The 15,309-nt window shown below is 41.4% G+C and overlaps 1 protein-coding gene across 5 annotated transcripts in view; it reads left to right on the top strand.

Moving 5' to 3' along the window:
* Positions 1–10,833, top strand: part of ablim3 (actin binding LIM protein family, member 3) — a 44,191-nt gene extending 33,358 nt beyond the window's left edge. The window contains exons 10-23 of one of the 5 annotated variants that reach the window (XM_023419333.2): positions 84–245; positions 1,207–1,236; positions 1,383–1,509; positions 2,237–2,332; positions 2,719–2,769; positions 6,021–6,137; positions 6,339–6,409; positions 6,651–6,819; positions 8,102–8,131; positions 8,420–8,475; positions 8,625–8,691; positions 8,801–8,811; positions 8,951–9,031; positions 9,521–10,833. In XM_023419333.2, coding sequence (XP_023275101.1) covers positions 84–245; positions 1,207–1,236; positions 1,383–1,509; positions 2,237–2,332; positions 2,719–2,769; positions 6,021–6,137; positions 6,339–6,409; positions 6,651–6,819; positions 8,102–8,131; positions 8,420–8,475; positions 8,625–8,691; positions 8,801–8,811; positions 8,951–9,031; positions 9,521–9,634 — 1,182 coding nt within the window. In that variant the 3' untranslated portion in view covers positions 9,635–10,833. Of the gene's footprint in view, positions 1–83; positions 246–1,206; positions 1,237–1,382; positions 1,510–2,236; positions 2,333–2,718; positions 2,770–6,002; positions 6,138–6,338; positions 6,410–6,650; positions 6,820–8,101; positions 8,132–8,419; positions 8,476–8,624; positions 8,706–8,800; positions 8,812–8,950; positions 9,032–9,520 lie in introns of those variants that run through there. The other 4 variants (XM_023419338.2, XM_023419334.2, XM_023419336.2 and 1 more) reach the window with 4 other exon arrangements.
* Positions 10,834–15,309: the final 4,476 nt, after the last annotated feature.

Below are 15,309 nucleotides of genomic sequence, written 5' to 3'. Positions count from 1 at the left end.
GTTCATCGTCCATGTGGTTGACGTTGGGTCTTGTTGCTGTTGTCTCTGTCTTTGGTGGGTGTATGTGTGTGTCCTCTCTCCAGGCCAGAGTGGAGAATGAGATCCTAGCTTATAAGGACCTAGCTGCCCTGCCAAAGGTCAAGGCCATATATGAGGTCCAGCAGCCAGACCTCATATCCTCCTCATACCAGCCCTACCACAGATACACCTCTGATGACAGGCTAGAAACTTACAGCTATGGGGAGGTACTACTGCTACACACTCCAGGACAAACTAGCATTGGTCTCATCACTCATCTGTTTTCAGAAGAAACACTTTGTTTAGTATATACATGAAAAAGAAGTGTCTGTCTTAATAACACCTCCGTCATGTAGTATTTGTTGGACTCATTGTTTTCATGAAAGATGGATTTTTTATCATTATTATTATTATTATTATTATTTGGATGGAAAATGGCATTTAAAAATACCATTAGCTGAGGTAGTAATTTCTTATTTTTTATTTTCTTAGTTACAGCTAGGGAGTCTGGTCTTGATCAGGAGCTTCCCCCTTTTTCTCTTTGCTGTCAGTTACTGAAAGCATTTACTCACCTGTCAACTTAGCAAGAGGATCTTGTTTACTGTAAAACATGGACAACATTCTGCTGTAGTAAACATAATGTTTTACATGCATGGGGACATGAATTCAAAATGAAAAATGGTGGACTTTGCTGCCCATACACAGACGATTCAGTTTAGTTTCTGGTAAATGGTTTATAACAAATGGAATAGTTTGATATTTCAGGAAATACACTTCTTCATATAAAAAGATCAATACCACACTTGTATCTGACAGACTTAAATCAGGAGTAAACAGCTGGCTCTGTCCTGTCCAAATCAAGAAATAGTTCACCACCTAACATTCAAGTTGATGTTTTTACATGTTGGTTTATGTAGGGATTAAAAACAAAATGGATATAACATGTTAATTATTGAGCTTCAGACGGACCTGAGTGGTATCCACCTTCTCATCCAATTATAGGCAATAAAACAAATAAGCTTATTTCCCAAACTGTCAAACTAGTCATTTAACATCACGTCATTCGATGCAGCAAAAAGCATAGATTGAATTTGAAAAGGCTGGTCTTTCCTTGTGGTCCTGTCAATAAAAATTATATATGTTATATAGTTTTTTATAATAATTCTTTTCTCTCTACTGATTCTCCAGTCACTTGGGACGCTCTCTCCCTATTCTCAGGTAAGCATTCTTCCTCCCAGTGTAAGTGGCAAAGCACTTAGGACGAGTTTAAACATGTGAGCTGTTGTCACTTTGTCCTGTCACTGAGCTATTTGTCTCCATGCTGCTCTTCTTTCACTTCTCACACATCTCCTTTGTCCTTCTAGGACTACGACAGCCTGGATATGAGGCAGAGGCGGTGCTCCAGTCCAGGTTATATAGACTCGCCGACATATAGTCGTCAAGGCATGTCACCCATCATGCCTCGCTCTCCGCAGCACTACGGCTACCCTGGTGAGTCAAGTAGCATTTACTCCCAGTTGTCTGCCTGTAACCTCTGAACTTAGTATCAGCCTGTTGAAAAAAAAAATACTAAATGAAGTCGATCATGTTGTACTTAATGTCAATTGTACTTTTAACCAAGTACTTATGAAATTTCTGAACTGAAGAATTTCTTTTGAGTTTTTGGAATTATTTCATTTCAGTGAAGTCATTTAAAGGATTACTTTTTGGGAAACACACTTATTTACTTTCTTGATGAGAATTAGATGAGAAGATTGATACCACTCGTATATTACCACTCAAATATTTCCCAAAATAACAAACTGTTCCTTTAATGGAGCTCGAACTGCTTGTCATTTCCATCTGTTTGTCATCACCATTATTATATATATGTATACAACAAATGTGGCTTCATATAATGTCAGTGTTGACAAAAGATTCCCCGCATTAACGCAGAATGTCTTTCACTTCACTTCAAAATACTTTCTTTGGCTATCTCATACGCTGCAGTTGCTCCCTGGCTGTCATTTCATTTAACGCTTAACACATGTGCATTGACACTGTAATAATAACCACAGGCAAGTCGATAGCCTTTGTCATTACACAAGTGGAAACGTTATCTGATGTCACTTTGTAATTTGAATGGATGTTTAGGCTGTTTAGTTTTCATCCGCATGTGTTGAGGCCTTCCTTTCATGCTCATGTTTCCTTTGCTGTGATTGGCTGTGGCTGGCTGCAGGCTCTGAGAGTGGCAGGAGTTCACCTTATTACGGCCAAGAGGGGCGGTCAAGCACACCCACCACAAACCAGCCCCCTAAACATTTTCATGTACCAGGTAGGATTCCTCATCTCCTCATCGCCCTACTCACAATTTCATAGAATTTTTTCATTTCTTTTTTTTTACTGGGTGGGAAGATTTCATCTGCCATTACCCACTAATGCAAATCATTCAGAGAGGCCACTTAACAGTTTTACAGTGGGAATGAGAGGATGTGCAAATGTGACTAAGTCATATTTTTATACCGCACATAATTGTTCTGGAATATTTTTCCCCTTCATACTTCATCTTTACCTTCTTTTACCTTCCTGTATGACCACCCCTCCTACCTCCACCTCCACCTCCACCTCCTCCTCCAACCCATCACCCCAGCACAAACTCACATCTTCTCCTCCTTTTACACCTCCATGTTTCACCTCTCCATCTCCTCTTTCTCTCCTCAGCCACAGGGGACCCCAACATCTACAGGAAGCCTCCCATCTATAAGAGAACTGGTACAGTGCAGTTAGCCCCGCCTTAGCCTGCCTGTCCTCCTGTCAGTTTAGTCATGCTGTGTTTGAGTACTCGATGTAGATGTTGTTACTGACCTATCGACGTTCTCCAGCAGCCCCTTGTGATTTAGCATTGATTCGTATTGACGTCCCAGTTATCATTGAAATCGAAGCCATCACGGACAAAACCTGATGAATGAAGGATGGATGCTGTACTTGGGAAATGCACAAAGGAAACAGAGTTCGACTTGTAGGACTTGTTTCAAAATTGAGGATAAGGATCAATCAGACTTATTGCACTAGCTGTGTAAAGGAGCTATGTTTAGTGTGCATGCCACATGCACATGCACATGCCTGTTTCTGTGTGCAGTGCCCCGCAGCACGACAGGTTCTTGTCAGCAGACAGGGCTGGAATAGGCCACGAATGAAGGGAAGGTTGCTCAGGCGTGGCAAGTGTTGAGTACATGGGACTCCGAGGACACACAATTTAGGGGAATAGAGCAGAACAGTGGAACAAAGCACAGTGGAAAACTGCATTTTAACTGGAATTTTTTATTTGCTGTGTAGACGTCTTTTTATTTTCTCAGCCCAGCACTTGTTAGCCAGCGGTCAGCGTGTGATTTCACAGATACTGTCATTTTGTTTTGTTTTTTTTTTTTTTTTAAAGGAAAATGGCAGCGTCTGGAGACAGATGTGCTCACTTTTGTAGAAAACAGACAGAGTGTGCGGGAGGGGAAGTCTGATTTCTTAATTGTGTGGATTTATGTTGTCGTTCAGTCAGATGGCGTAGCAGCGCAGTTAACGCAAGCTGCTATTTTTGCCTCTTGTTTTTTTCACAAGTCATTAAACTTATATGCAGTTCAGCCGTCTGGATAGTGTGCTTGAGCATAAACATTCATAAGGAAAAGATTCACTATCTCCTTATCGCATTACAATGGAAAAGGCTTTTCAGCTGAGTCACAAGACCTAAGATCTCTTAATGGAGGAGACTTTATCTTTGTTGTTGTCCTGCATGTTTGTCTGTATCGTATGTGTTGGTATTTGTGGGATAGTTAGTGAACTGTGTCGACCTGTGAATAGACACTTTCGCCCTGCTGTGTTACTCAGCTATAATTAGTACATCACTGGCCATAATGTTCCACATTTTTGCATATGTGAAGAAGAAAGTACTCAACATTACAGTATCTGCTCTATAAAGCAAGTTCAAAAATATTCAGTGCACATTTCTACATCAGTCACATTGATCCCTTCTGGTACTTTATGTTTCCTGAGCAGCTGTTAATCATTATTTCCTCTTGTTTCAGCACTAAACATGACTGGTGTAAATTCAAAGCCACAACAGACACATGTGGAGTCGCTGTGCTTCTTGTGCATTGCGCTGTGTGTCATCAAAGGCCCGTTATGTACTAATCAGTTAACAAGTTTGCTACCTGTATAGAAAAGAGGCTGTATCAAACCGCGTTTTACGTTTCAGTTTGCAGTAGTAGCAAAGTTCTCATATTGTCACGTCTCCCTCTGGGACGCTCCAATAATGTTTCCCTTTTCTTTTCACCTCTTTTTTATTGCATCCAATTACTTTTATTCACTTCCCTCCACCTTCTGCTCCACTTTACCCGGTGACCTTGCCACTGTAAGTATCTCCCTCCTCCTCGCTGTTTCACTCACTGTCGGTAGATAGATATTTCACGTCTGCCTGGGTGTGTGTACCGTATGTGTCTTTCTTCCTGTGTTTGTGTTCCCACATCAATACCGTATAAACATACTTCAAGTGACAGAAGTTTCAGTCTGCTGTCAAACTTTGCTCTGAATGCGTGCCTGTGTGTAAGTGCGTGTGCGTGTGTGTGTGTGTGTGTGTGGCTCGCCCTGCTGCTGAGCTGACAGTGTGTGTCCCAAAGATGAGAATGTCTGCCATTGGTGTCATGCATCATGTATATAGGAATTCAATGGATCATGGATTGGGGCTGGCATGGCTAATGGCTAACAGAGTGAAGAGCGATCTATCTGACATTACACTGCATGTCACCCCCATTGACATCCATTGACTGTGCTTTAGTGCAGAGTGGCATCAATATCATCGCCTCACACCACTCATGAAATGACTGTGCCTCAGGGCGCTGTAACTGAACTCACTTTAATGCTGGCTATTTTCATGCTGTTGGCTGAAATATCGATCCTCTCTGACAGCAATGGTGGGACGATGACTGGATTTAAATAAATAAATGTACTCTCTCGCTGTAGATCTTTGTGATGTTCATTAACACATTCTCTTCCTTAGTACACTACAGTGCACCGCCTTTTTGGGAAATACACTGGTTCACTTTTTTGTTGAGAGCTACGTGAGAAGATCGATTCCACTCTCATGTTGTTAGCAGAGACAGTTGAGTTTAGGTTAGCAGAAAGCTAGCATGGCTTTGTAAAAAAAGTAACAAAATCAGCGTATCAGCATCTGTAATGCTCACTAATTAATATGTTGTATCTCGTTTGTTTAACCCATACAAAAACCAGGATTACTGGAGAGTCACTGCTCCTAGCCAAGAAATAGTCTGGCACATAACCACTAGTGAAACTGTATCTTTTTTTGTTTTTACACTCTGTTTTTTGTACAGATTAAACAAACAGGATATAATGTTCTTTGAGAGTTAGATGAGAAGATCAATATGAGTCTCGTATCTGTCTGTTCAATATGAAGCTTGAGCCACGAGACCGTTAGCTTAGCCTTACATGAAAACTGGAGGATGGGAAAACAACTAACTTGTCTTTGTCCAAAGTTATTAAAATCTTCCCACCATCACCTCTTAAAGTTCACTGGTTAGCACAATGTATTTTATTTGTTTCATCTGTACACAGTGATTTCAAGTAGTCTTGTCACTGTCAGGTTGTCAGTCAGCTAGCAGAGAAGTCGCTGCTCCAAGCCGAGCAGTAGTCTGAGACTCTCAACTTTTTAACAATTAAACAAACAAGATATTGTGTTATTTATTGAGCTTAAGAGGTGCAGGTTGGCTGATTACTTTTAGCCTTTACAGCAGCAGGATAGCTGTTTCCCCATTTCCAGTGTGTATGCTAAGCTACAGTAACTATCTCCCTCCTCCAGCTTCATATTGAACCAACAAACTCCCGGCAAGAAATTGAATAACCATATTTCCCAAAATGCCAAACTCTTCTTCAAACAGAATTACCAGTTGCTTCGGTTCTGTCTGTTTTTCTGATCGTACCTAACTCCGTCCCCTTCTTCACAGACAATCACGTGGATGCAGCCACCAAAAGCAGGACCAGCGAGGACATCCTCAGATCCTCCAGACTGTCTACCTACTCTCCCGAGCCATACACCCAGTCAGAGTCTGACTACTACCCGTACACCAGCTCTCCCAGGGGTAGGAAAAAGTTTAGAGTGGCAGGCTTTATAGTAAACTCAATTTTTTCATTTTCCACTGGTCCAAAAGCAGACATAGGAGTACAGTTCATTTTGTAAGCCTCTGTTGTCATATTTATTCACTCAGCCACTCTGTTACTGCCTTCCACTCTGAGCTCTACGTTCATACAAGGGAATCTCTTTCATCTCTCCTCTCTCTCAGCCTATCGGGTGCCGAGAAGACGCTTCTCGACAGGAGGAGATGAAGAGAGTTGGAGTCACAGTCTTCAAAGAGTAAGAGCTTCATTATTTTCTCTCCTCACTTTCTTCAACATCGGTTTGAACAAAGTCCCCTCCCCAGTAACACCCATAAATAATGCACTTGTTATGGTATGGCGTTTAAACTACCCTCCTTTTCTTTATTTGCTTCTCACACCATCTTTGCAATCACTGTACATTAAATTAGCAGTTTTCCCTAATGTATCTTTCCACCCCCCCTCCCGTCTGCATCTTTCCATGCTCTCTTTCCTCCCAGATTGGGAGTGGCATCGGGAGGATGATCCTAAAGGAGGAGATGAAAGCCAGATCTGGTTCCTATGACAACGACCCCTGGGGCAGTGCGAGGAATTCTCGTAGTGGGAGCAAGGAAACACTCAACACTACAGGCTATGGCACCACAGCGTACAACAACACTGTCAACGGCTGTAAGGCTCCACCCTGCCCCCTATGCATCTCCCTCTTTTGTCTCTTGTTCTTTCTCTTTCTGCAAGTTCATGAGCACTGCCTCCAAATGTTTTTCTGTGCAGCCATGTCCCTCCCTTTGTAATCACATATGACTCCACAGGGGCTTTTTATGAGCCTCGATATACACTGTCATTGGGGTTTGGGGCGAGGGCAGTGAGGTTGTGGATGCAGGTCAGGGAGGGTCATGGCTGCTGCAGGCTCTGTGGTTTATTGAGGTGGAAAGATGTTGAGAGGGGAGAACAGCTGCTGCCGGACCTCTGGTAGACCAGCAGTAGCAACAGCAGCAGCAACACCAGATGTGGCCTGTCATTGTTTTGGGGATATCTGATCACAGTGATTCTGAACATTTCAAGCTACAGAAAACAGAGTGTTCAACCAGGTGTGCAGTCGTGCCAGATGTGATAAACTTGACCTGAACCAACCAGAGTTGTGTCTGTTTGTAAGGGCCAAGCTTCACTGGTCGCGCAGTGCACTGGGAGAGTTATTTGAGCCCCTGACATTCAGACACCAGCCTGTCTTCATCTCCATCCAATTGTCCCCCCTTTAGATACTTCTTTTCACTTCCTTGCTCCGTCCCTCTCCCCATCTCACATGCTTATTCCAGCTTTTTTTCTCCTTCTCCCTCTGCTGACATCGCTCTCCATATTCTACTCTGTTAACTCTCTATCTATCTGTCCATCTATCTGTGTATCTATCTCACTCTCGCGCTCTCACAGCTGGTGTCCCATATCCTGTTTTATTTATGAGCTGTAAGATCTCTCATTAAAGCTGTTCCTCAGATGGGAGGGGACACAACTGAACAGGGCTGTGTTGGCTATGGTTGAAAGGCAACAAAGGCTTGTAACCATACAAGCTGTGCTGTGCGATTAGATGGCGGAGTGTGCGGTGTGTTTTTGTGCTGGTGTGATTGTATGTTTTTCCGTTTTTGTTTTTTTCTTCCCTTCTTCCCTGAACCAGTCTCGCCTGGCCTCTTTCTGCCTTATTGCCCCTTTGATGTTTTGTTTTCCTCCCAGGGCTTGACGGGGTACCCAACTTGCTCCTTTTCTGATTCTTTGTTAGGCTTCTGACTAAACAGATGGCTGTCAAACCTCATCAGCAATTTTATGAATACATTTAATACATACAAGAAATTGAATCAAAATTTAGAGCAAGGCAGATTAAAAATACTGCAGAATTTGTGTTTTTTTTTTTTTCCCCAGTCAGGAAAATGCCATTTAACTCTTTGACTTCTTGATTTCACAGCTCCACGATCTCAGTACAGCACTGATAGTGGTGAGTTTATCATTTATGTTTCACAAATATTCTAGTGATGTTTTTTAAGTGTATTCTTTGAATGGAGGCTGGCATTAGTTCATTAAGTGACGGGCTTGTGCTGGATTCAATTAATTTACATCACAAAGCTCCAGTGTTATGTGCACACATCTGGAACTTTTTTGTTTAGTCGTGAGCGCCATCTTCTGGAATTTACCTAACACTGATCTCATCTCTATATGTGCCCAACTGCATGAAATGTGCTGGCTTGACTGAGACAGTATTTTACTACTGTTTTCTATATTATAGATTTTGTTTGCAAGTCCGCTTCACTACCAGGATATGGACGCAATGGCATCCAGAGGGTGAGACCACAGTGAACAACACATAGCATGACGTCATGACTGGCTGTTTACTTGTCATACATGCTTTGGGACTTATTACAGAATATTTTAGTCGAAGAAATATATCTGGTTATTCGTGTTTAACTCATCATCCCTTTTTGTCCCTGCAGCCTCAGAGTGCAGACTGCTACCAGTACCAGTACGACAGTGGCAACGAGGTCAACTGGGGAAGCAGAGGTAATTTAATATGAATTTAAAAAACCTACCCCTTATTAGACTGAAGCAATTAATTCAATGCTTTTTCTTTCTATTGTACTGACTTGATTCTGTTTCTCTTGTCTCCCAGCTGAGTACAAGGTAAGGTTTTAACATAATCACTTAATTAATATATTCCATGCAAGCATGTTAGCCTATACGTTGAATAATCCCCAAGTGTTATTGTAACCATGCCTCTGAAGTCTGACAAAGCATGGCTGGCTCTCCTCCTTCCCTGCAGGTTTACCCTTATGAAGCACTCATTGTCACCACCAGAGGGCGCAACAGGCTGCCTAAGGATGTAGACAGAGCAAGACTGGAGGTAAGTTGTGAAAGAGTCGTTAGGTTGACTGTGGGCTAACTGTGCTGAGAGGTCGTTGGCCCTAGTCCAATTAAAAAGTAGTGCAATTTTCCAAGGTTTTAGAGATACTAAGGCTGAAAGTCTCCCAGCAGAAACACACCTACATAAGAAACTTCTGACTGGCCACCAACCAAATTCTCTCAAATTTTCAGAGTATAAAAAGAAAAATACTTACACTCAACTGTTAAACTTTTATATTTCTGTACATTTTATTTCCTTACACTATGATCTGATGTCTGTATGAGGTCTGTAATGCTGGTGGACAATACTAAATTCTTTTTTATTTTCATTTAATGTATTTAATTAATAATACAGCATCATTAAAAACATGTCATTTAAAATCCTCTAAAGTAGGAGAAATTTTATCAAGGATATGACCTTGGAGTTCTCAGTGGTACCTACAGACGTGTGAGTTTTAATGTGATAACTATGTCATCCCCGTGTTCTCAGCGTCACCTGTCTCCAGAGGAGTTTGTCCAAGTGTTTGGTATGACAGTGGAGGACTTTGACCGGCTGGCTCTGTGGAAGAGGAATGAGCTAAAGAAACAGGCACGACTCTTTTAGTAATGTATGGACGTCCGTCAAATACTGCCATAAGCAGAGCCGGAGACTTGACTGACTGTAGGAACGAAAGAGAATGTGAGGACAACTTCTACTCAGTTTCACTGCCATGGCTGAGATCCTGTTCTAGACCTCCTCTTAAGACGAACCAAATTCTGGTCACACCAGCGCGGACTTCTGGGACGCCGGGGAAAGGCCACAGAGACATTATGCACAGATGGACTGACAAACTGTTACATGGTTTTCCAGTGTAACTGTGGCCATGTGCTGGAGTGAAGTGTATGCAATAGAGACTGTAGTACAGTAGTGTTGTGCTTTTCTTAAGCCTGAAGAATGGAGGAAGGCCCCTATGAGTCCACACAAGGGGATGTCTGTGACCAGAGCCGCAGTACTAAAACATATTGAGGAGAATTTTGGCTTTGCCTTATTTGTTATGCTCTCTTAGTTATGAGTGTGCAGCACCAGCAATCTGAATGAGTAGAATGTAGGTACAGTATATCATTTATGACACTTTATCAGTGTGAACGATTAGATGACAAGAATGAGTGTGTGAGCATACAGCATCACTTTGCTTTGATTTATAAGGATGCATTTTGTTTACCTATTCCGCATTTTTTGCTCTTTCACATTAAATGCTGTGTCCCTCTGGTTTACACTAATTGATACAGAAACAAACATGAAGCAATCTGAGGTGGACACAACTTTTTTTTCAAATGTATGTGTGACTTGCATAGATTTGTGTGAAAACGAAAACCAAAGTGAGAATGCAAATATACAGATTAGCAGATCACTTCCATGTAATGTTATGGTTAAATAGTAAAGGGTCATCAATAGATGCAGTTCACTGTGCAGCTGTATGGTAATCTAAAAGAATGTGCAATCGAGTAGATTTAATAGATAAAGCAAACACCAATTCAGTCCTCCTGTTCCACATTTTCCAGCTCATTGCAATACAGTGATGACTAAATGTTTAGGGGTGAGGGCGATAGTCATCCATACATTTACATTCACTATTATTTATATTCTTTTAGAATGATAATCCAATAATTTTGTAGCTACAGAGATTATATTCACACACAATGAAGCGCTCTGCAAGGTATTTAACACACTGACAAAGATCCAGGGTTGTTGAAGACTTTACTTCCTTGAATACTGTTATTTTTGATTTTGTCACTAAAAATTAAACTTCAAATCAAAATCTGCTTTCCTCTTCTCTCTTTTGTTTATGGTCGTGAACTATTGTGAGCTACATTTGAGCTGTTGTCCTTACTTTCCTTCCTTACCTGTCAGATCGGTGTATACCACATTATATTTTTTTATAGGTATGAGAAAGTCTAAAAAGTTCACAAAATTTCTTCCGTTTGTTAACTATTGGTTGCCATTTTACAGTCTGGGACACACAAACCTCAAATGTTTTTTTTTGTTGTTTCTTTTTCTTTGTTTTTCATGGTGTTGAACTAGTCCCAAAATGTTGCACGTCACATGATTGCACACAGCAGATATTCAGCTGGTGTGGTTGATGTGATGTGCAAAGAGAGGTGTGTTCGGAAAGTTTACTACACAAGCAGTTCAATATCATCAGACCTGGCAAAAGCAGATGGATTGTAGAGTCTGCTCTATTGTGGTTACAGTTACTTCATTTGAAAAATGAAACATGAGATCTGCAGGTTATGGTTTGGAATTGCTTTCCACTTAATATAGTTCCCTAAAACGAATTCAGAAAAACCTGAGTTTACTTTATTTGTGTTGCATTGACTGGTGAGATTGATGGTCATTGCTCCTCTACTCCAGGTGGAGGCGGTGTAGGACCAACATAGAGCACTGGTTTCTGAGGGGTTTCTATCAAAATAAGAGGCTAAAGAAACAGTGATGAAGCTGTTGTTTCATATAAAAACATGATGTTTGACCGTGTGTGTTGTTTAAAATGATTGGGTTCAGGCACTACAGCGTCTATTTACAAATTAATTATTAAGTTATTAATAACTTAGCTGCTTCCCTAAATATTTACTGGAAGACATGATCACAATGAGTTCGGAAGGAGCGGGCTTCGATCCTAGGATCTCAGGGTGTATTTCACACAGTAACCATTTGACATACTTGTACTTTCTTAAATATTTAAATTTTGTGCCACTTTATTCAGAGAGAAATTTTGTACTTTTTACTCCACAGCTACACTGTAGCTGTTTGACAGCCACACTGTAAAGTCATTTTCAGTTAAATATGGGCTTAAGCTCTCCCAGAGTGACTCCTAACCTGGATACCAGGCTGGATCCCCATTTGGCAACCCACCCTCATCTTTCCCTTGCCTTTCCTGTAGCTCCACCTCCCACTCTACTTCTTCCTCTTGCCCCTCTTACTGACCCTTGTGTCATCAGAACATCCTATAAGGGTCATCTCGTGAAAGCTGCCAAGAGCAAGTTCCTCCAACCAACCTCAGACACCCAGACATCCTGTGGAAGCGTGCCCTGCTGAAGTACCTCAGTCATCCAATACGGACGTGTGCCTTCCTGTAGCATCTCAGACACCCACTGAGCCTGGGATGTTTGGGAGCTGCCCTGAGTCAGACTGGGCAAAGAACGTGGGGTTTGTGATGGAAAGGAGATTACATTACGACAGATGGGGGCACAAGAGAGCCGCTGAAATCTCTGAAAAAGGGCCGAACTTTAAGGTAAGTCAGCATGTAAATGCTTTTGTCCCTCAACCTGATTTTAATTCAGTTTTCTTAATTGATTTGAATTGATTTGAATTTAAATTATTTGAATTGAGTTAAATTAATTGATAATAATGAAACTGAATGATGTAATATTGCATTTGATTAATGTGCTCTGGTGAGATTTGTGTTCTTGTTGCTGCACCGTGACTCAGACCGGTTGTCTGCACAGATCAAGTGTAATCTGTAGGGGAGGTTATGGTGAACCTCCAACTTCCCCCAGGGAAGCTCTTTTGTAAAAGAGAAAGAAAAGAATGGTGACACCATGCTAAGGAGGTTCATATGTCTGTCGATGCCCACCCTAGAACAAAAGGAGTCCTCAGTGACAAGGACCTCAGTGCAGGGGGTCCACAGTATGTAGAAAAAGGAGGTAGTGATAAGTGGTTGTAGTCAGAGAAGCTGAGACAGTAGCACTAACAACATGGTTATGGGGGTCAAACTGGGAAAGAAAAAGTAATGGAACTATGCCTCTTACTATTTGAATTAGAGAAGTCTTACAGTAGAGAGGAGAAAATATGTGAAAGAGAAGACAAGACACCAGAAAGGGGACAATATGAAGAGTGAAACCACTCCTTCAAAGAGGTAAATAAATATCTTCAATTTATATTATATAAACGATCACTTTAATACTTCATCTGTTCATTGTTATTCTGTGAAGATTTAAGTATTAATCTCCATTGTCTGCATTTATCTTTTTTTTTTAGAAAGGAGAGAAGACGTCATGATTAAAGAAGAGACTGAAGAGACAAAAAAAGAAGAGCGGAGAAAATGTAATGAAAAGAAACAGTAAAAAGGAGAAGAAAGGAGAGGAGGTGGGAGAGTAAAAGGAAGTGTGGCTCTTCTCACACAAAAATTTAATTAAATGTTATTCATGAATATTTATCATTCATTATTCATTCAATACGACTTTGATCTTATAACACAAATGTGAAGGCCGACTTTATTATATGTATTTTTGCAAATGCATGCAGAGTCTTGCTTCAGAATAGGATCAAATATTAAGAAAATTTCAATGAATTAGCAGGGAAAAGATAGCATCTGCTTCAGAGTTATTATTTTACACTAATTTCTAAAAATACAGAAATCTGCTCAGCACACTACCTCTGTGAAGTCCATCTCCATCCAAATCTTTCTACAGTCAATGCAATTCAGAAGACATATACTGCAACTATATCAGCATATTCTAAATGTCATCTTTATGCTGATTGACAGTTCAGTTCTGTCATCAAAAGAAAGATGCCAGCACATATCTGGGTACCAAATATCTCCAGAAGCTAGCCAGCAGGCAAGAAGTGGTGTTGCCCCAAATGTCAGACTGTAAAGAATAGTGGCTACTGGACTGTAGCTTTCACGACACCACCTTTTAAAAAAAGAAAAAGAAAAATACTTATACTTTTGGTTCATCTCTGAATGTAACACTAACAAGAAATGTGGGAGAATTCTTGCAGTTTGTTGGAAAAGTCTGTGTGTGGGTTGAGGGGGTTGGCACAGAGTTTGATTCACAGCAGGACCAAGTCTCGTGGTGCTGACATTCTCATGTGCGCTAGAGTGAATTAGAGTCTGTGAATTTGAAATCTCTTTGAAGAATTCACCATCTTTCAGTTTGCTCTGGTAAAAGGTACAATACAGAAAAAATATTAACTATTAACACACGGGCTACTGAGGGCTTGCTGACATAAACAGGCTGACCAGCTTGGGGGCAATGTGTTTACTGGGAGAGAGGAACCAGGCTGTGGACAAGCCTCCACCAGGGGGGTGGTGACTCCACCCAGAGGTAGCACACACCATCTGGGGCCTCTCAGGCAGGGCAAAGGTGGATGTCTTTGCCTCAGAGGCACTGACCCACTGCCCCCTTCTCAGCAGTTCCTCCAATATTACCTACGCTACAGAGAGTCCTTCAAACAGTGTCGCAGACCTCTGCTGGTGGCTCCCTTTTGGCCAGCAAGTTGGCTCCTGGAGGGCCCAAGCCTTTACTGAGCAGGTGTGTGGAGGCAGCCAGAAAGACAATTCTTAATACCAGAGCACCATCCACCTGCTTACAGTATGACGCCAGGTGGAAACTCATTTCTGACTGGTGTGTAGGCCATGAAATGTCTATGGTGGAATCCAGAAAGCTCAGGATCACTTTGTGTGCAAATACAGCGTTTCTCCCTCAGGTGCTGTCACACTTGCACCACAACCAGCCTATTCAGTTAGCACAGTTTAATCTCCCACTGAGAGATGGGGAGATGTCAAGGTTGCTATATGAAGTGAGGGCCCTTAGGCCAGGAACACACTGGATGCATGGTGTGTGCGTGGCGGCTGTGAAACATCTTGGTTTTCATTTCGGCACCCATGTTAACGGGTAAGAGTGAACACACTTCCTGATCACATGTCTGCATCACATGATCTAGAGATTTTTCCATGCATGATGCACACAACTCCCAGTAGAAATAGACTGAGAAAAGATCTGTTGATCATAGTGGCAACATTACATAAAATTGATACCTTCCACTATAGCTGTCAGTGTCTAGGCTGAATCTGAATATACAACAGACGTGTATATGTGAATATATTTTTTAAACTATTTTAGCAGCAGCATGTGGAGACAGTGGCACTTAAGTGATGTTTTCTGTCATAAATAATTCAGAAAATAATTTAAAATTAATATAAATCCTTTCAAATAGCCTGCAAAGTCTACGTAGAGAGATAAAGTTGGCAGAAGCAGCAACACAGCAGACATGCAGCAGCTCAGCAACGGCAGCTGTCATGCACACGCAACACAGTCATCGAGGCTGGGTGAGCTGGCTGTGTGGCCTATTTTTCATACAAGATGCGTGCGGTTCCAAGCAAGCTGGTGAAAAGTGACATCATATCAGCAACATTACATGAAATTTGCACCTTTCACTATAGTTTGTGTAGGCTGTGAATATGACACAGACTTGAAAAAGTATATACATTATATAGCAGTGGTCTGTTTTTTTCATGG

This window comes from Seriola lalandi, unplaced genomic scaffold (assembly GCF_002814215.2).
Source record: "Seriola lalandi dorsalis isolate HSWRI2012SDOR001 ecotype SW California unplaced genomic scaffold, Sedor1 jcf7180002054598, whole genome shotgun sequence".
NCBI lineage: Eukaryota > Metazoa > Chordata > Actinopteri > Carangiformes > Carangidae > Seriola > Seriola lalandi.
Note: the sequence above shows the minus strand (reverse complement) of the source record. Positions and strands in the feature narration are given on the sequence as shown.